Source organism: Rosa chinensis, chromosome 2 (genome assembly GCF_002994745.2).
Source record: "Rosa chinensis cultivar Old Blush chromosome 2, RchiOBHm-V2, whole genome shotgun sequence".
NCBI lineage: Eukaryota > Viridiplantae > Streptophyta > Magnoliopsida > Rosales > Rosaceae > Rosa > Rosa chinensis.
Window position 1 is genome coordinate 20,616,067 of NC_037089.1, and position 22,114 is coordinate 20,638,180.

A 22,114-nucleotide genomic window follows, 5' to 3' on the forward strand; every position below is an offset into this window, starting at 1 on the left:
CTAAAAGGAACTTATTAGTATCCAATCATGGACTTGTCATAAATTTTTATTTCTTTTTTGCCAATCAGCTAAAGCAATCTTTGAATGAGCAAAAACCCACACCCTAATTGGATATTATTATTAACAATAATTCTTCGAGAAGGACCCATAATTAAAATAATCTCACACAGACTAGTAGTTATGGGGCGCAGCACAAGTAAAGCATAGCAAAAGTGTGCCCAATAATTGATACATATAAAGGGCAGGAACCAATATATATTTATACATGAAAAGAAATTTAAAGTGGCAGTAATAGTTAAATTTGGCATGTTAATGGGTGGCCAAGCTCAAGCGAATCATCTTCTTGATGTGTTTCCCACTGCCATGATATTCTACCATATGATATGAGAGAGGGATTGTCATTGTTTGTTTGTTTATTATTTGTGTATAATAATATGGTAGTGGGGCTCAAATGGTCAACCTATGTAGAGAGAGATGGGGAGGTTGAGGTACCTTCATAATTTCCCAATGCCTCAGATTCGTTTCTATACTCATTCTTTGGTTTGATTAATAATCATAGCCACCCACCCACCCACCCAAAAGTCTCATTCCTAATTCTCTGTTTGCTTCAACCTCTCCTCCCTTCACATAACTTCAAAACCATATATATATTCACTTCAACCTCCCCTAATTCTCCATTTCCACACAACAAAGCAAAAGAAAGAAACATATATCTTCTAGCTTCCAAATGGGTTTTGATGATCCTCATGCTTGTAACACAGGCCTTGTCTTAGGTTTAGGTCTCACAGCTTCCCAAGAGAGCACCAGTCCTACTCCACAAAAGGCTCACCATCAGATGAATCCCATGCTCAAGAAGCCTAATTCCTTTGAGCCATCTTTAACTTTGGGTCTCTTTGGAAATAGTTTTCATGAGGATGATCATCAAGGGAATAGTCTTGATTTGTATAGGCAAGGGTCTCCTCATAATAGTCATAGCGCAGTTTCTAATTCCTTCTCGAGTGGTAGAGTGGTCAAGAGGGAGAGAGACCTCAGCAGTGAGGAGGTTGAGGTTGAGAAGGTCTCTTCCAGAGTGATTAGTGATGAAGATGAAGATGGTCCTAATGCAAGAAAGAAGCTCAGGCTCACCAAAGAACAATCTGCGCTCTTAGAAGAAAGCTTCAAACAACACAGCACTCTCAATCCTGTAATTCATCTCTCTCCCTCTCTTTATCTCCTTCGATCTCCATCAATTTTCATTTGTTTCTATAAAAACTAATACTAATATTGTTATTACTCGGTTTAATTACAGAAGCAAAAGCAAGCTTTAGCCAGGCAGTTAAGTTTGAGGCCTCGACAAGTAGAAGTTTGGTTCCAAAACAGGAGGGCCAGGTAATTAATATTCTCATCCCTGATCACCTTCAAAAACACAACTCAGATTATAGATTTTTCTGGCAAAAATCCATTACTGATTTGTTTTAAATAAAAAGGAAAAAAAAAACCCAATTATGGGTATTTTTGTGTGAACCACGCATCCCAATATGGGGTGAAGCAGGTGAACCCTGTGTGATAATGATTTTTTACAGTTTTATATCGACCGACTAACCAACTTTTGGCCGGCATAAAAAGAACAAACCTATATGGTTGGAGGTTAAAAACTAATGAGATGTTTTCTGGTTACTTGGTTTCAGGACAAAGCTTAAGCAAACTGAGGTGGACTGTGAGTTCTTGAAGAAATGCTGTGAGACTCTGACAGATGAGAACCGGAGGCTACAGAAAGAGGTACAAGAACTCAAGGCACTGAAACTCAGCCAACAACAACCGTTGTTCATGCACATGCCGGCGGCGACTCTCACCATGTGTCCTTCCTGTGAAAGGATCGGAGGCGTGGGAAGCGAAGGTGCTAATTCAAATAAGAGCCCGTTTTCAATTGCTCATACGAAGCCTCACTTCTATAATCCCTTCACCAATTCTTCTGCAGCTTGTTAATTAATTATGATTAGAGTATTAATTAATTAAATACTTTATTAATTAGGATAATGAATTAGATAAGGAAAAAAAAAGAGATATCCAACCCCCTCCATCCCATAACCCCTATTTTTCTTTTGGTTAAGGGCTTGTAGTCAAAAGGGTGTATTGTAATTAATTTGTAGAAATGATAGTAATTACGATCAATTACCTTTACCTTTTTTGAGCTTTTATTTAATATGTTTGTAAATCGTTGAACAATATATATGAAGGGAATATTACTGTTTATTTTTTGTAAGTTTCTTATACTGGAATTGATTTTATTATGCAAAGCTTACGTTTATAAAGAGCATATGATAATTTGTGAACCTGAAAGAGCATATGATAATTTTCATATATAAAGTCGAGACAAACGACAAGAGGTACTCATGCATGACTCGGTTGAAATGAAAGATAGAAGTTGCCTTGTACGTACTAATAATACGTGCAATAGATATCTTCTAGTGCAATATCATATGGGATTCAATCATCTGGACCAAGCAACAGTCAGGTATCTGGATAATTCATTATTTGAATATGAAAAATATCTACCACAGAAGCCTCACATGTACCTCACAATGAAGAAACAATAACCGTGAAACTAGCTCATCACTTTTGTATTGTTCCAATCCCACCAATCACTCTCCAAATCATGTGAACTAAGCTTATCACGTCTTAATTTACAGCCCGCCTTATGGTGCTTTTTTACTGTTCGTCCTGGTGGATGAAAATCAACAAAGAATTAAGGGCGGTTAAAGTTGTTATTAGGATATTAGTATATATCTTCTTCAATCAAATTATGACATGTTTGACCAAAGAAACAATATAATTGGAGAGTTGATGATTGCACAAGAAGTGTGGGATTAAGAAATGGGACGTTAGCTCACATGTTTCTGTCTCTAATTCAGTTGCTTGGGGACAGATAGAGGGTGAGGGAGGGAGGGTCTACTCCTACTAAAACTACTACTACTAAAATGGGTGGTGAGAAAGCGTGAGGAGAAAGAAAAGAATAGATGATGATTCAGTCATAACAAATAATAATAGGGAATAGAAGATGGTGACTTGGTGAGGGGATTATGGTCACGTGACATACTATGGCTTTGGGAGGACCAGTAGGGCCGCATCCCACGTGATCTTCTCTTCCTCTTTCTCTCCTTTCTTTCACAAAATCTTATCATGAGATTTTGTATCAAAGTCAGACAAGCCTTGTTCTCCAATTTGATGAAAATGGGGCCCCGACGCACCATTGGTTAAAATTCTTAAAACCCCATCTTGGAAAAAGCCACACACACACGCACACACACACACATATATATATATATATATATATATATATTCTCACCTTTACAATAATGGACTAGTCGAAAAAAACCTTTACAATAATGGAACACATATTAGGTCGACGGTAGTTTCCTTTAACCCTAATTTCATCGATTGACTTTACACATCTCATCTAACTTCGAATGAAAACGAAGAGTTTTTGTACTTTAAATGAAAACAGACTAGTCTATGAACTTCATAAGAGGTCTTAGAGCATCTTCGATCAGCAGACTCTCTATTTTAATTTTTTAGCTATTTTGGAGAGCATATTTAACTTTTTATCTATTTTAGTAGTTTCACCAGACTCCTAAGAGCATCTTTAGCAATGCTAGCCATTTTTTAGTCAAATTTGAGCTAAAGTAGCTAAAAAGTCATTTTAGCTAGCCACTTTAGAATTACGTCTGTATCAATGCTCTCTATTTTAACTAGTTTTGAATTTATAATATTTTTAAATGAATATTAAATAGTTTCAATTTATTTATAAATTACATAAAATAACTTAAAAGGAATGTTTTAAATTATAGAGAGTCTCATCCCGCTCTCTATATTTAGGAGCGGGATAGCTAAAAATTATAATAGAGAGCTACTTAGGAGTCTAGTGTAGTTGCTAAAATAGATAAAAAACTAAATATGCTCTCTAAAATAGCTAAGGAGCCACAATAGAGAGTCTGCTAAAGATGCTCTTGGCTCTCTAAATAATTTTTAACTATCTCGCTCCTAAATATAGAAAGCGAGATGAGTCTTTTTATAATTTAAAACATTCATTTTAAGTTATTTTATATAATTTATAAGGGTAATTATTACAAATGGTACCTGAACTTATCATATATCTTATCGATGGTACCTGAACTTCAATTTTGATCACAACTAGTACCTGAACTTTTCGATTTTATTTCAAATGGTACCTATCACTAACTTCCGTTAATGTTCCGTTAAAAACTAACATGTGCCAAACATGTGACTCATTTTTCAAGGATAAATTTGTAAAATTACCTGCTTGTTTTTTGTAATATCACTTATTTTCACTTATATTGTGGCAATATGGCTATAAAAAATGAGACTATCAAAAGGAAAAATTTTCAACTTCAATTAAAAATAGAGAAAATATTTCAAACAGTACCCGAACTTAGGCCGACTCCTAACTTCAGTACCCGACTATGCAAAACTATCACTTTGGTACCCCAAGTTTGAAGCCCGACCCAACATTCATACACGCCGTCCATGACAGTGTTAACTAACAATCCACATGCTAAATTTGGATGGGTATTTGGGTCATTTCGTTACCCAAACCTTATTTTGCAGATCCTTCTTCTTCTTTCTTTATCTTTTGCAGAGAGAGAGAGAGTGTGTGAAGTAAAGAACAGAGGGGAGGGGGAGAGAGAGAGAGAAGAACAGAGGGGAGGGGGAGAGAGAGAGAGAAGAACAGAAGGGGGGGGGGGGGGGAGAGAGAGAGAGAGAGAGAGAACAAAGAAGAACAAAAGGGAGGGGGAGGGAGAGGGGAGAGAGAGAGAGAGAAGAACAGAGGGGAGAGGGAGAGAAAGAAGAATAGAAGGGAGAAAGAAACAAAAAAAATCTGGGTTAACACATTGAGTGACCAAAATACCCCTCATGGTTTGCCACGTGGCTTGAGACATAACGCCGTTATTGACTGCGTGTATGAATGTTGGGTCGGGTTTCAAACTTGGGGTACCAAAGTGATAGTTTTGCATAGTCGGGTACTGAAGTTAGGAGTCGGCCTAAGTTAGGGTACTGTTTGAAAAATTTTCCCTTAAAAATATATATGAATGACAGGAAAAAAAAATTACGAAATTTTTGATAAGCTTTTGGTTTTAAATATTTTATAGTCTGTCAAAAAAAATGTTTTATAGTTTTATTTGAAATGTTTTGTCTGTATCTATAAAACAATTTATTTTTGTTGAGATCTTGTTTTTAAATTTTATTTTCATAAGAGGGTAGAGATACAATTTTAATTTTATTTTTAATTGAACTTATTTTTTTATGAACATATTAATTGATCAAAATATCTAGTAAACAAAATTATTTTAATGGGTATTTTAGTCAAACTACTCTTGAATATAGGTCATGTGTTTTGCACATGTTAGTTTTTAATGGAACATTAACGTAAGTTAGTGATAAGTACCACTTGAAATGAAGTCGAAAAGTTCAGGTACTGGTTGTGATCAAAATTGAAGTTCAGGTACCATCGATAAGATAGATGATAAGTTCAGGTACCATTTGTGATAATAACCCAATTTATAAATACATTTAAACTACTTAATCTTTATTTAAAAAATAATATAAATTCAAAACTAGCTAAAATAGAGAGGATTGATGCAGACATATTTCTAAAGTGGCTGGCTAAAATGACTTTTTAGCTATTTTGGCTAAAATTTGACTAAAAAATAGCTAGCATTACTAAAGATTATCTTAAACAATATTTTTTTTTTTAAATAATGGAAATTTCATTGATAATATCACATGCCAAGAAGGTTTAAAACCACAAAACAAGGTTTTATATATGTCTGGAACTAAAAGTTTATAGAAATTTTCATTTTTTAATTTTAATTTTAATTTTTAACTTGATGGATAATTGAACAACTTTCAAAAGATCTTCTGAGGCTATTTATAAGTACCATTACTTACCAATATTATAAATCGATGTTTTTTCAATATCACCTTAAATATCAATTATCGATATATCTACTCATATTGATATCTAAAGTTATTAAAATATATCACTTTAAACACACTAGATGATGCGTAAGTTTCAACCAACACACATGCTATTTTCATATTCCACGTAATAAAAATAAAAAAGTAATATATGAACATTTAAATAATTTAGAAAAAAATTTCAACAAAAGTGATTATCTTCGGTGACACTTTTAAATTAAATCCGTGAGAGGAGTTACCTATATTTACATGAACAATTGATCTTGATTGAAGGGAAGCTAGCAAAATGACCTGTTTACGTTAATGAGACGCAATCATGAACAATGAGAAAGTTTGTTCGATTGTTCCGAAATAGTCCACACATCACTCATAATGGATGGTGTGGAGTATGGACCAAATAAATCATGAGGGGAACTTTCCAGGAAAAGAGTGCACTTTCGGGGAGAAAAACCCCTTTGTCTTATGGTCTCATCATCACTTTCATCACCCATATTTTCTGTCACGATCATCATCATGTTCAGATATGAAACTCCCTTCAACCATCCCTTTGAATTCCAACCTTGGATAATTATTATTTTGATTGCCAAAGAACTTTTGAAAGCTATTTGCCTACAGTCCTATACGGACTATTTGCGTTTGTTGTTTGTTTTTTCCCCCCTAATTTTTTTGCTATATTAGGATATCTGTGGACTTGTCAAATACTATTTTAGGAGAATTATTTGTTGTCTAGTGACTAGGAGATAATAAGGAGACAACCTTTTATTTATGCAAATAATAATTTTCAAGGCAAAAAGTGTAGGGTCGTGGAGGCTTTTAATAAAGGTTGATGCTAGCTTACTGCTTAATCTAACCCTAATTATAGATTCCAATCTACGTGTGCACATACGTAAGTGTATAAACAAATGGGACCAGGAAACACATGTCTTCTATTGGATACTTTGTCGGCTGTTCTGTTTAGATTGAGATAATTAGGATAAAATTTTAGATAATTTTAATAATTCTGCTTTTAGTTATACATTATATATTATTTGCATCGCTCATGTATGAGGAATGTATACGTACAAAAAAAATTATTAGTTTTATTATATGTAAAGTCGATCATTAAATGTTGAATCACTTTGGAGAAAGCTTTTAAGTTTTAAGAATGTATAGGTTAAGGCTTAAGACTATTGAGCCAGAGAAAATTAGGTCAGTCAAGAATTCAATCCTTCAATATAAATTAAGAAATGAAAAATGAGAGAGAGGGTGTGATAGAATTGAGAAAAGTAACATACTTTAAATCTGCTACATGGCTACAATTACTTGAATAAGTCAATGTTCATAACAGCTTAGATTTACTAAAGAAGTTCTGGAAGCTTAATGTTCCCCCAAGATTAGACTCTTTGGCTCGCTACTCTTCAGAGGTAGGCTTAAGACAAGGGATCGACTTTCCAGGTTTGAATATGTCGAGGACAATTCTTGTTCGATGTGTGATAATGACAATGAAACAGTAGACCACTTATTTGGATGTTGTGAGTTCACAAAATAAGTCTGGAGGCTTTCTAATCTTGATGATCTGCCTTGGAATGAAGGTTACCTTCAAGTCTTCAGGAATTTGTTTATTGAACAACCTTGTAACCGTGGCCTATTTGTCAAGCTCCTAACCATTTGCTGGCAAATTTGGAAGGCTATGAATGATGTTATTTTCCGCAGAGTCATCTCTTGCCCTAGATCTATTGTCACAGCGGCATTTCAAAACACTGAAGTTCAAGAAGCTCTGCCCTCTGGTGGAGGCACTTCACAAAACTCTATCCACACCATCATGTGGTAGCCTCCACTTATAGAAGCTGGGAAAATCAATTTTGACGAATCAGGATAAGGTTCTATTGCGGCAGGGGGGTTTTGTAATCCATAATACGGAAGGTAAACCCCTGTATGCGGCTGCTAAAGGCTTTGGCAAAGCTACTGTCCCAGTGGCTGAAGCTACTGCTCTAAGAAATAGCCTGGACTGTGCCTTGCGATTGAATTATCTCAATGTTCAAGTTGAAGGCGACGCCAATGTGGTTATTGATGCTGTCATGGGAAGAACACACCCCCCTTGGAGGATCGCTAAAATTATTCAAGACATTAGACACCTTGCTTCTAGATTTACCACAATATCCTTTAGACATATTTATCGAGAGGCAAATTTTGTCGCTGACTCTATTGCTCACCTTGAGCACTCCTCTATTGACGGGCTTTTCTGGACAGACACTGTCCCCAGGAGTGCGTCTAATGCTCTTCTGTTTGATGTTGTAAACTTTGATTGCCGAAGAGGCTTCTATATTTAATATAATCTTTTCGTATAAAAAAAAACATACTTTGCTTAAATAGTACACAAGAATGACCATTATAACTTCAAAATCTGAAATGGAAAAGCTATATGATTGTTATTCCAATCATATCAATGTGCAATAAAAATAGTGTTATCTATTTCATTTGTTTTATCAAATTTAGATAGTAGATTGATAAAATCTTATTTGTTTGGCCGGTTTTTAGAGAAAAAAATCGAGAAGGGAATCTCAAATGTGCATGCTCAAAATATATACATGTTTAATTAGCTTTGTATCATGAAACTGTTTAAGTCTAGAAACAACCAAAAAATGTGATCACCACGTACTGTAAGCATTTCCACAATACGTGTATAATATATGAGAACGAAATGAGTCGTACGTGTTTTATTTCTAAGTTTAAGTTTAATTTATGCCATGAGACACAAACAAGTTAACACCTCTTTTCTAGGCCTAAGAATTAGATTGATCAATTATTTTTGTATTTATTGCATTGTCTTTTTCTTCACTTAATCAAGCTAATACTTTATTACATAGTCTTATGAGTCATCCTCGACAGCAACTATCTCTAGGGTCATCTATATGTTTCATACCAATAAAGCTTAAACATGCTTACGGTAGCAACCACGAACTACGTATTTGAATAATGGTGCCAATCATATGATTCAGCAGCAACGAAAAAGAAAAAGAAAATTAGGTTCGATGAATCATCATCAATCATGGATTGTGATTCATGGGCTGCTTGTGACTAAGTTGTATGTACACGTGTGAATGAGTCATCTGTGGCTCTGTGCCGCAACCGAGGCGGTTTGCTAGTCATGTTTCAAACAGATGAAATAAACCTCGAGAATTTGACTGGTAAACAAACTGAGACCAGACTTGGTCTTTGGGTTGAGTTAGCTCAGTAAGCTAGCTAGCTAGGGCATTACGTATGTTCTTGCGACTCGTGAGTAGACTTTGTTTGGTTCCTGAACCAGAAGACAGAAAAATGGAAAATAGGGTTTGACTGAGCAGGTGGACATGTGTAGCTAATTGAGGATAAGAGTTTGGCAACATGTTTCAATATGGATAGCCAGAAATTGGTTCTGTTCTAGATGTGGAAGCCGACCTAGTCGTAACCTGGATTCAATAGTTGAGGCTGATAGTGAATATATAACACACCCAGTTCCGGACATACTTGCGTTTTATATATTTGTTGTTGTCTATACTATCATTACAATTTTTTTTTTTTTAATTTCAGACACTTGATTTTCTGGCAATCAGAGTTACCACCACGTAGTTTTTTTTTTATTTGAATTAAAGGAATCAATTTCATTTATCGCAAACCAAAATAACAAGAATACATACCTTCCTTTGTCAACTTTAGGGCAAGTTTAGGAAGTGGTATGCTAGCACCATCGATTAGACAATTAGTGCTCACTTATTTTAAAGCGAGCCTAAGAACTATGAAAACAAAGCATAATAAGTAGACTAAGTTCAGAAACTAAAAACTAAACTTAAATGTTCTCCTTACCCTTAACACTTGGACTAGAAGGTTTGGAATGAATGTAAATGTGATTTTCTGAGTCGATCTTCTTGGATCCCAAAGACGAAACCCTAAGAACCTAAGCCTATCAGTTTGGTCCACCAAAGAGCCTAAAACCAAAGGGTGTACTTCTATCAGCTTTGAACACACCCCACTGCCTCTTTGCCCATCACGGCTGACATTGCTGTTGTCCATCGTACCCTGACTGCAGAACTTCTCGCAGCCAAGTCCTCAAACCAGATTGCCTCTTCGGCGTGACCAATTTTCCCCACCGCCGAACTCGACTCCATCGTCGCACTTACAGAACGGTGCACGACAATTATCTCTGTAATCCTCTCAGAACGGAGGTTCGAGTATCGCTGCCGCTTTCTTCGATCGAATATCCTACTGCACTTTGCATTGGACATCCGGCCTAAGCCATTCCTGCATTACAAACCAACCAAAGACGGTCGTCCTCTGCGACCCAAGCCTCAATCTCCACCTAGCGACGGTCGGAATAGCCAGTGAGTCATCAGGATCACCACATCCACACAGGACCTTGAGGCGGCCCCTCGCTGGTCGGATTTTCCAGCTCACAACCGCCCGCTAGTCATTCTCCTTCATGAACTCCCTGCGGGAAGAGATGTTCTCTGTGAGGTGCAAGACCATTCGCAACCCGGAATGTTGCAGATCTGATCGGGTATTGGTAAAAAATGGTTGACGTTGGAAGGCTGCGCACAAGCTATGCGTTGTGGAGAGGATTATTCCGCTTAGGGTCGGCGACATACGCCGATGTTGGGACTCAATGCTGAAGCGGCTAGGGTTTAGAATTTTCGTCATATTGATGACATTTTGAAATTATTCTTTTATTGTCGTAAACCGTCAATTGCAACGATCATCCCAAAAGTGATACAAGATGGTCAATGGTTTGTAACAGTAATGAGTCTTACTAGCTTGTTGATATTGTTGACATATTTTTAATTCATTTGCTGTTTATTCTTTATTTGACTCATTTCACAAACGTAAGGACAATTTAATTAAACATTGGGAGTGCATCTTGATAAATAGAATTTTTTTTTTGTTTAACAAAAGAATAATATAATTAAGGGTTTTTGACCATTTATCCTAATTTTAACAATTTTTTCTCCCATACATCACCCACTTATTTTTTTTACACTTACCCATGAAGACTCTAATAAGGTCTTTTCTAATACCCAATTAAGTTTTTTTTTTTTTTTTTTTGGAGACTATTTTGCCCTCACTCTTTTGTTACATAGAGAGAGAGAGAATGGAAGAGAGAGAAGCTATTGGAGACTTCGCCGGACTCCCGTCGCCATCTTCCGGAACCCGGTCACCTGTTGCCACCCACCGAACTTCTCCGAAAATCTCGCTAGAGGTCCCTAAATAAGTCGTTGGAGATCTCATAAGTCGCTGGAAAGGTTTATTGCCTCCAAATAGACCTTTATTGTCTTCCAATAATTCTCTATTGCCCTTCTATTATAGAGGGGAAATAAACCTCTATTGAGGGGTAATAAAAGTTTATGAAACCTCGCCGGAGGTCCACAAAAAGGTCGTCAGAGATCTCATAGGGAGCCGGAGAGGTTTATTGCCCCCCAATAGACCTTTATTGCCTCCTAATAGACATTTCGATCGCCTGAATGAGAACTAATCTTTCTAAAATTAGACAAATAAAACTTTAATTAAGAAAAAAAAAGAATGAGAAGATTACATCAATTCGTAATATTTATTGCCCCTAAATAGATCGTTATTGCTCCCTGGTAGACCTTTAATAGTAATGTAATAGATGTAGCCCACCATCAGAGCTTGATCTGATTGTGAAAGAGCATAAATAGCTTTCAAAGCTGCCTTCCTTGTGCTGTCATCGTTAGCATTCCCATACATATTTATGAGCTCCTGAAGACCTGAACATAACTCTGTAAACATCACCTGAAATCTTCTAGGCACCGATGGAAGAGAAAAATATGTGGGAAGAGACTACAGCATAAACATTGAGCTACAGAACATATCATTAGTTCATTACTCATTCAATCATGCTTTCTTTTCTTCTTGTCTCGGCCAATGAAGTATGGGCATGTCGTATACCATGATCTAACAAGCTCCATAGGTATAGCTGCACAAGAAAATCTTAAAATTTCAACCAATTTTGGAAACAAGTTCTTATTCTCCTGACATACAAACACAATTGCTTTACCCTCTTCTCCCAATTTAGATGCCCTACCAATCTGGTGGACCTACGCATTAATGGAATTGCAACCCAAAGCAATCGGAATTGCTTGCATCTGGACAGGTGTGGGCATCCCATAACCTGCGGCCTCTACGCCCATCTAAATTTGTCAGCACCACAACAACTAAGCAAAACCAAACTTTAGCACGCAGAAATATGATACACATTAACCCTTATAACAGGGCACCGGTGCATGCAATTCGACTCAAATTGCTCAAATATAACAAGCAAGGAATAGTTAACAATAACAGATCACCAGAAAATACAATCAAAAAGTGAATTTTACCTAAGAAAAGTAGGAAACTTTAGATCAGGGTACCCGTTTCGGCGGCGGACCCAAACCAAGGAACCCACCCGATGCATCAATTTCATTGTTACTGGATTCATCGGAGCTCAAAGTCAGCACCGAAGCTAGAGAAATCCGGCTTAGAAGGCGCGGAGGTCAGCGTCTCGGAAGTCGAATGTGGGGCGGAGATCGGAGGATCAAGACGAAGAGGTAAAGGTCGTCGACTTTAGGGTTCGGACCTCGTCGGCGTCGCTCGAAGAGGAGACGCACCGATGCTGAGAGAGAGGAGAGAGATAAATGGGAGTTAGAAAAGAGAGAGAGGGAATGGCATTGTGTAATTTTTTTAATTAATCAGAGCCCAAAATAGACTTTTTGTCTTTAAATGGATGAGTGAGAATAAAAATCTCTTACTAGATTAAGTGGGAGTGTGTTGACCCAAATTTGGGCATTGGGCCAAGACCCCTATTATTAAATTAAGGTCAGAAATGGCATATAAATCAACTCCATAACTCAGATCATGTCTTAATGATCCAAGCATACAAAAGAATTAATAAATACTGATCATTAAGTCTACTGAGCTCGTTTCCATTAAAACAAACCCACAAGAAAAACACAACCTAATAAACTGGAATGAGTTCCAAACTAGGAATCAAATTGACTAGATAATTGAGATCAACTTGTAGGCATCAACAGCTGCAGACTAAACAAATATTAAACTTTTCTCACTAGACCAAACAAGATACACATAGTGCGTAGACCGGGACAAAACCCACCTAGACCTACCGTCAGATTAATTTAACAAACTTGCAAGCATCCCAACAACGACCCCAAGACATGGCCTAAGACCATAACCCAGCCTACCAAAGGAGACCCCACAGGCCCTAAGCAAGACAGCCAATGGCACCGCCACTGAATTTGCACTACCACTAGCCTTACACCACCGCCCCTTTTCAGGCAGCCAACAACGACCATCATCCACAACATTCAGGGTCGGTCCTGAGTTTTTTGATGCCCAAGGCGAATTTTTTTGTGTGTGCCCAACTAGCCTAAATAGACACGTAGTGATTCTTACAAAAGTCATACTCTAAATCTTTTTTTTTAGGGGTTTGGAACCCAGTCAAGTTAGGCGACTCATTCCCACGCCAATTTTATTACATAAAGAAACATTATACAACAGACATAAAACCAAAACTCCGTATAAAAAAGAATACAATTTTTTTCTTGCCACAGAAAACTCCTAGCTAATCCAAAATATCACACATAATGTAGCACTTCGACACAATCACACAAATAAGAGACATGGTAACGTGTGTCTTCATAAAACTTACGAAGAATTCTTGAATCAAAAAAGAAAAACCACATTCAAAAGTTGAAAAAACAAATAAAAAATGACTTGGGAAAAAATATAAATTATCGAATATGCACTTACTTATGGCCGTCCGCTATGAAGTATATGCTTCAACAAGGAAGCCATATAGATATATTAGCCCAGTATGTTGCCATTTCCAGAATTGAATGGATTACACCAAAAGAATAGTAATGTGCATGAAATTTTAGATTCAATAAAACCAATTGAAAAAGTACTAGTATTTTTGACAGGACCCGACCAAGGAATCACCCCAATTACCTATGCGGGGCCCACGTTAAGCGAAATTCTACCGAAAATTCGGCAGAACCTCCCCTAAATATGGGCTACCCAAAAATTCACAAACCTGGACATGATTAAAACTTTAACTTCTACTCAACCTACAATTCCATATTTACAATCCAAGCACATATATTACATTCGGAATGTACAAATCCCAACATAACCTCCGTAAGTAACAACAACCCGAACAACATCCATCAAATTTAAAAAGGGTTATCAGAGCAACATTAATAACTAAGCCGATATCATACAAGGTATACAAGGTAGGTTAAGTAATAACCTACGGACAAAAACAGAAGCGCTGATTTCCAAAGTCTCTAGATCCTGGACGCGATCTCGGCAAATCTGAAATATGAAATCTGGGCATTTGAAAACGAAGGGCCCAGGGGAAAACATATAAAATCCATTAGAGTGAGTGGACGAAACCGAAACAAAATCTGAAACAATTAATGGAATGCTTCCCCATTTCTCTTTTTAACAAAACTACCATGCAACGAGACTCCATGAAATTCCAACTCAATCTTTTTTCCCAAGAAAACTCATTTGATGACTAGGAAGGACTGCTTCCTAGGCATCTCATGCCGTCTGGGAGGGACTGCCACCAGATGATGCATCGGAAGGGACTGCCAACCGGAATAGGAGGCGGTGGTTAGTTGAGACTGCCAACTAGCCACAGGTAGCAGACGGAACTGCCGACTAACTACCTCATGTCATCTGGAAGGGACTGCCAACCAGATGACACATCGGATGAGACTGCCAACCGAGCTGTAGTCTGGAAGGGACTGCCAACCAGACTATTACCTAGAAGGGACTGCCAACTAGGTAAGATACGCATGCGCCAAAACTGGCCTCCTTGTCAACTGCTTCCTTTTTAAATCCTTTTCTTTCCACAAAATCACATTTACTCAAATAATAATCCATTTCAAAACTGAATACCATGCTGCATGCATTATTTAAATAAAAATAAAGGTCCACTCACAAGTAAGTCCCGCATCTAATCCTGCTGCCTGCCCGTGTTCTCCTCGCTCGAGGGCTCAGTACGTCCTGTAATAAATGGACATAATTAACCTTAATGAGGAAACAATCTCACGATCAACACTCATTCCTTTGAGAATTAGTATTCATTCTATTAAAGAAATCTCACTCTTCAATTTGAAATTTACATTCTTGAATACGGAATTTCCTTACAATTTAACGTCCATGTTTAATCTTTAACCTTCACAAGGATCGTTCGATAATCTAATCAACTTAAACTCGATTCCTTAACCATAATTGATCACCAAATTAAACATAATATCCTTTCCAAAATTTCCAAATTCATTCTTAACTTTCCCTATTTCCAATCACAAATCCATCTCTAAATTTTTCTTTTCCAGACCTCAATCTCAACTCCAAATGCCTCAACAAAAAGAACAATTCTGCAATAACACTAATAGTAATTATCAAGAGATTAAGCCAAAAGATTCATCAACTATAAAATTCAAACATCCAAATCCCACATTTAATGTCCAAGAAACTCCAAACAATTAACCTCAAGTCTAAAATAAATCTAGAAATCAAATTTATGAGTTTTGGAGGGGCTAACAGAGCCTCCTCAGCACCACCACCATCAGCAGCGCGTGATTTCACGCGCCACCACTGCAACACCCAAATCCGGTCACCAAAATCCACCAACACAATCTCCTCAACAAGCCCAACAATCTTTATAATTGCAATAACGACCAACTCCAAGCAGATATGGCCGGAATTAAAATTGGACTCGACTGCTACTGTTCGTGCCACTGTTCACCGGAGTTTCTCCACCTAAATTCTTCCTCCACCGGCCAAAACAAGCTGCAAGGAATTAGGGATGAAGATTAGCATCGTACCATCCACCAAAACCCCAAAGAAATCCGACCGAAACCGCCGGAAAAAGGGAAAATCGAAGCAATCTCCGATTTCTCCATTTCTGAAAATCCCTCAATGTTTTGCAACAAATCAAAGCTACCCTCCAAAAAATCTTACCTTCGATGCACTAGAAGGAAGAGAGGATCCTCAAATGGTCTGTGATTAGGCCGGCGGCGGTGGATTCACCGGAAATGGATTCCGGGTGCGAAGAGACGAGAGAGAAGAAATGAAGGGGGGGGGGCTGGAATCGGGTTCTCCCGATTTCACTCTCTCTCTCCTTTAATTAACTATTTCCCTTTTCTTTAAACAAAAAAACTAATATTCTTCTTCTTCTTTTTTTTTTTAATAAGGAACAATACCTTTAAACACTTAAATCACAACTTTCCCGTAAAAACTCCGATCGATACAAACTGCGTGTCCTCGAACTAAATTTTTCGTAACCTACGACATACTCAAGGAATATTCCGACGTAACAGACAAAATAGAAAGTCAACTCCTCGGTCAAAACCGATAAAAACGTACTTCATAAGAATATTAAGGTACGAGGCCTTACAATTTTACCTCATCTTGAATATGGTGGCTGACCCCCCAAATGAACAGAGTGCTTACGACATGAAAAGTAGCAAAAAATAGCATTGTAGTCCCAAGCCAAATATTATGCTGAAGCTTCAAACTGAAAGTTGGCAATCCAAAACACTAAACTTTGAATGATAAACACTTTAGCATAGAACAATAAAACCTGCAAATCTAGAATCAGCTTTTTCCCTTCTTGTTTTTTCTTTTCTGATCAGGATTGACTTACAAATCCAACTTCTAATTGCACCTAATATTGAAAATTGAAAACCGACGAATGAGCAGGTTGTTAGAAATCACTTTGAATGATAATTGATAAACACTGGAGCATAGAACAATACCTGGAAATCTAGAATTTGCTCCTTCTTGTTCTTTCTTTTCTGATCGAGATTGACTTGCAACTCCAACTTCCAATTGCACCTAATATTGAAAATTGAAAACCAATGACTGAGCAGGTTGTTAGAAATCAACAGAACTCAAAAAACAAGTAACAAGACTCTTGATATCCAAATTTTCATGGGATATCAAAATTGAAGAATACCCAATACCTATTTTGATTTGTACCTTAGCCTACATCGATGGAAAGCTGAAAAATTCGTATGATCACCATAGAATAACATAAACATGGAGAGGAGAAAGATTGGGTGATGGATGAGAATGAACTGAAGAATTGAGTAACCATTGAAACCAATTTAAAGAAAAAAATTTGCTGGGTTTTAAGGTTTGGGACTTGCTCTCCCAAGAGACGCTTGGATAATCAATTTTGTGCCTGCCATTGTGCGTTGGAAGAAGAAGAAGAAATAAAGACGTGATCTGCGACTAGAAATCTGAATTTTTTTTTTCACATTCCACTCTCTATACATATATAATTATATATAATTAAATATATATGTTATATATATTAAATCTTATTGATAAAATCTGGTGCCCCCTCTATGTTGGGCCGTGGGCTGTCGCTGATAGGAGCATTTTTATGCAACATTTTAATAATTATTTCCTCATATTTTTCTTAGTTATTTCCTTTACTTAATCATTTTAAATTTAGTTTCTATTTTTTAGGTACATTGGAATAAACGACAAGAAAATGAGCTGAAATGAAGAAATGGAGTTTTCATGGTCCGACTAGGAATCGCAGTCAACACAGGAATCCTGATGAGGCTAGGAAACCTGAAGGCATTAGGAGACCACATGGCTTGAAGATGACGTGGGAGATATTATGGGAGATTAAATCAGGTTTTTGCATGGGAAATGATGGAGATAATGTGAAAATCAAGGAGATTACGTTGAGAAATCTTGGGAGAGTTTCATGGGATTGTGCAACAAGAAAATGCTCAAAACAAGTCCAGATTCGTTCATTAATTCCCTAAAGATATGTTGGCTGAAATTAGAGAATAAAATCTGCAATTTTAATGTGAAAATCAAGAGAAAATCAAGAGAGGATCAAGGATAATGATGTCATGGAGAGATTTAAGGGAGAAAAGGTCCAAAATGCATCCAGATACATTGTCTAGGTTCATGACAAGATATTTGGCCAAAAATTAAGAGAAAAATCAGATAAAATCTTGGGAAAATCAGCAATAATATATTTGGAATGATTATGGAATTATTTTGGAGCTTTTTGATTGGTTGAGTGACATGGTAGAGCTGATGTGGCATTAATTCATTGGTTGGAGCTGTGTGGTGCAACCAGAAAATTTGCCTTCCCCTATATATACCCTCCTCTCTAGACGTTTTAGACACACCAACCACCATCACACCATACAACAACATCACACCACAACACACCTCTCTCCCTCAGAAAATAAACATTAGAAAAATTCTCTCCATTATCTAGTCTTCAGACGCTCTGCGTCTCAACCAAGGAGGAGAAGAAGTCATGCAATACATCAAGATCCTCTCCGCCATCCACTCTTGTGTCGTCCCTAGAAGATTGCTTGCTTTCAAGGATCTTTGAGTTCTTCGTCTCAAGGCCATGTCATCCATCTTTCACGGTGTATTTCATACTTTCTTTTGTTTTCCTTTGTTTGATTCGTAGAGTTATGAATTCTAGTTAACATGACGTTAAGGGCAAAGTTTAAAGTCCATTTATATGTTTTGAAATAAATTTGTGATTTTTATACGTTGATTCATATGTTGCTAATGTGAGATTGCTTGATTGATTTTGGATTACAGAAAACTTTTATCTGTGTGTGTTCTTTGGTGGCCAACTTAGGATATATGCATGTAATTGGAGCTAATTTAAGTAGTGAAGGCTTTGGACAAAAGTCGAAATCAATTAAGGAGGATTGCAAATATGTGAACTTATTCATAACTAGGTTGTGCACTTTGGTTGACTTCTTTTCTTTGTTCTTAATGCGTTGAATGTATTCTTGATTAGCTAGCTTTCTTTGTTTTATTTTTGTAAATAATACTTTTTACTTTTTTTTTAATTAATTATTTGTTTTTGCAATTACAAGTGTATCCTCAATCCCCGGCTAGAACGATCCCTACTTATTCTATACTGACAACTACATTTTGCAGGGTTAAATTATGCGCTTACTTTGAGCGATATCAATTTTTGGCGCCGTTGCCGGGGATTGAAAAATCACTTGTTAAATTGTATTATTGTTTATAATTGTTGTATATATTGTGTTCGAAAATTAGATTAATTTGATTTAATTAGGTTGTTATTTATATTGTTGAACACGAGTTTTAATTGTAGGTTGTAAATTGAATAGAATAGGTGAAGTCTCTTTTGTTAATATTGGCCTAAACCCCTTATTAGTACCTAGTTCAGGTCCCTTAAGGTTGAGGGCGGCCTTTATTAACACTTGTTGAACTGTCTTCACACTTATAACCTTTTTCATTTTAGTAAGTATAACCTATGTGGAATGATGTCTAGGAAGGGGACAACGTTCATGACGGGTTTTTGAATCCAAAAGTGCTTGCAAATGGGCCTAAACCACTATGTGGGAGTAGCTCATGCCAAAATAGATTCTGCCTCTTGTGGTCGCCCTCCCCCACCTGGCCATTTCAGTAAGGTTGCCCAAAGGATGTGAAAGGGACTTTGTGTCTAGGCGACTATACTTGGGCCGTACGTCCACTTGATTTACCGCTTGGAATTAGATTCGATATCAATAATATTTATAACAAAAAAAAATGTTGTGATGCACTAAGGTATATTGGATAAAACATAGTCTTAAAAATGGTAGCTGTTTCAATCCCATTGCACATCGAGACTCCCTGTTCCCCGTACCTAAGTGTTGAAATAAATTGAAGTATTGACTAAAAAAAACTGAACTGTGCACTTAACTTGCGTCTTTTATACTAACTTGTTAACTTGTGTACTTAACTTGTTAATATTACTTGTAGTTTGTAATTCATAGTTGCTTGTTTATATTTTGTATTTCTTTGTTAATTATAGTCACTAACTTTATCTAATGGAGGTACCGTTTGGCTGAAAGACGTTAAACTCAAGCGCTGCTTGGGAGGCAACCCAATTCAGAAGTAGCCGTGAAGGAGTCTACAAATGCAGATTTGCTTTCTCTTTCCCTATTTCTTTTGTTTGTTTTATTTTTCTTCTTTATTTTTTTTTGGATTTGTTTTCATAAATGCCTTCTATCTATGCTTATTTGTTTCATTGCATGCTTATGATTGATTACATTGAGGACAATGCAATATTTAAGTGTGGGGGAAGGGATTTATACTTTTATCTGTTTATTTTTGAGTCATATATATTGAAAAACACAAAAAAATGGAAAAATGTCAAAAAAAAAAAAATTGTTTTTGTTTTTGTTTTGAGTCATAGGATGCCCTTTCAACTGTTTAGGATGAGCTTATATCTCTGAAATTATGGCTAAGAGAGGATCACAATATTGAGATGATTTTAAATGGTATTCTTTAGTTAATTGAGATATATGAAAAGCATGTGCCTGAGTAGTGGATATGGATTTCGTGACCTTGGTACAAAATATGAGTATGTTAAGATGAGTTTTGATTCATAAAAGCCCATGTGAGATATTTGAGCCCATGTCCCTTTTTCTTGGAGTGATAAATGAAAAAAATATATATTCTTATTTTCTTGGCGATGTTTTGATGATCTCATTATTCGTCATTTGATTGATTGCTTGCCATAGATTAAGTTTGATGGACTATAGAATGTTAGAATTCACTCTTGTGCTTGTTGAGACTTTTATCAATACATGTCCCTGATTCTGGAAAGGATAGAGGCATCGTAGGAATTACCACCATTGCCATATAAGCTTGTGTCCCCATTTGTGCCCGTCGTGGGACTCCCTTAGATAAACCCCTTTGAGCCTACATTAAGCCTTTTCTTTCATCACCCTTAAAATCCTTAACCCTTAGCCTTAGAATAGATACAACCTTACCCTTTGTTCTAAAAACTTAGTGGAGCTATCTTTTGAGACTTACTATATGATTTTGGCGTTAAGGATGATCGTGGAGAAGAGGAAGAAGTTCAAGTGTGGGGGTAGACTTGTCTATAAAATAACCAAAAAACAAAAAAAACAAAAAAAAGAGAAAAGAAAATAAAAGAAAGAAAAATATGTCTATGGATTTTAGTCCCCCATACTTGGTGAGTTTGGAGATTGTTTTGAATTGAAGGCCCACTATTGAAAGATTTGGTCTTTGTCCATTTCACTAGAGTTCAAAGAAAGTTTAGAATGAAGGTTGGGCCTAACATGAAGACATTAGGCCCTTTTACTTAGCCTCTATGGATGTGATGTTTTTCTTGGTGGGTTTCTAAAAGTCTCTCTACATCTATATAAGCTCTACTAGGTTTTTAGGACACTTTGTTAAATTCCTTACCTTTCATTTCTTAAAACCTTGAGCCTTGGCCCAATTATAACCCTTTGTAAAACCTTTTTGATCCTTAAGATGGGACAGCCTTTGATCTGTGGAGATGAGTTATAAGAGTTGAACCTATGGCTTGGGTTCATCCGTGCAAGTAGTTGATATCATGAGATTTTTGAAATTTTTTTTATTATATTCACAAAGTACTATTCGTTTCTTATATAAATGAGCTATTTGATTGCCTTAAAATATGTTCTCTCACATATAATTGAGTGATTATAAGCTTTTAAGCATTGCCCTGATCTGAGAGAAGAAATAGTGGATATACATTGTGATGATATGAATCTGTGAGGGTCCTTTTTGAATTAAGCATCGACTAGGCCAAAATCAACCCAATAATTCGATTAATGGGAGGACTTTGTGTGTGATTCAGATAATGAATTGGGCTTGACAGCGTGAAGCATGGTGTGGGAGCTAGAAACACATTGCGGTGAGAGAATTTGGGGGTTTTTTGGATTTGGGTTTCTGGGAACTTGGTTTGGATGAGAGTTTGGAAAGATATTGAGAACTGAGTTTATGCTTGAAGGCTTGATTGTTTATGGAAATTGTTGGATCGTGCTGGATGTTGCCTCCCCCTATCCTAATCTCAAATCTCCATTTTTATAGGCTTGGTTGGAGGGTGTTGTGGTGACTCAGAGCATTTGATTTTCTGGGTAAAACCTTTCCTCCTCAATCCATACTCAATTTCTGCCCCAAAATCAGGAAAGAAGGTGCTTGCTTGTGAGATAAGGGTTTGGGAGAAAGCGAAGGCTGCAATAGCAATTGTCGACATAGACTGTAGTAGAAGTCACCGCAGTGACAGAAAACAGGGAACGAGGTGGACGAGGTATATTAG

At 36.7% G+C, this 22,114-nt stretch overlaps 1 protein-coding gene across 1 annotated transcript; it reads left to right on the forward strand.

Annotated features, from left to right (window-relative positions):
- The first annotated feature begins 548 nt into the window (after positions 1-548).
- Positions 549-2,238, forward strand: LOC112189677 (homeobox-leucine zipper protein HAT22). The gene is made up of 3 exons (XM_024329021.2): positions 549-1,183; positions 1,289-1,368; positions 1,668-2,238. Exons 1-3 carry the CDS (start codon positions 728-730, stop codon positions 1,963-1,965), a joined length of 834 nt encoding a protein of 277 aa, XP_024184789.1. The 5' UTR covers positions 549-727; the 3' UTR covers positions 1,966-2,238.
- Positions 2,239-22,114: the final 19,876 nt, after the last annotated feature.

What these genes read in the sequence shown, in the direction of transcription:
- LOC112189677 (XM_024329021.2), top strand. Translation starts at nt 728, where the DNA reads ATGGGTTTTGATGATCCTCATGCTTGTAACACAGGCCTTGTCTTAGGT. An exon ending in AACACAGCACTCTCAATCCT is followed by an intron (nt 1,184 to 1,288) that starts GTAATTCATCTC and finishes GTTTAATTACAG; the next exon opens with AAGCAAAAGCAAGCTTTAGC. An exon ending in TTCCAAAACAGGAGGGCCAG is followed by an intron (nt 1,369 to 1,667) that starts GTAATTAATATT and finishes ACTTGGTTTCAG; the next exon opens with GACAAAGCTTAAGCAAACTG.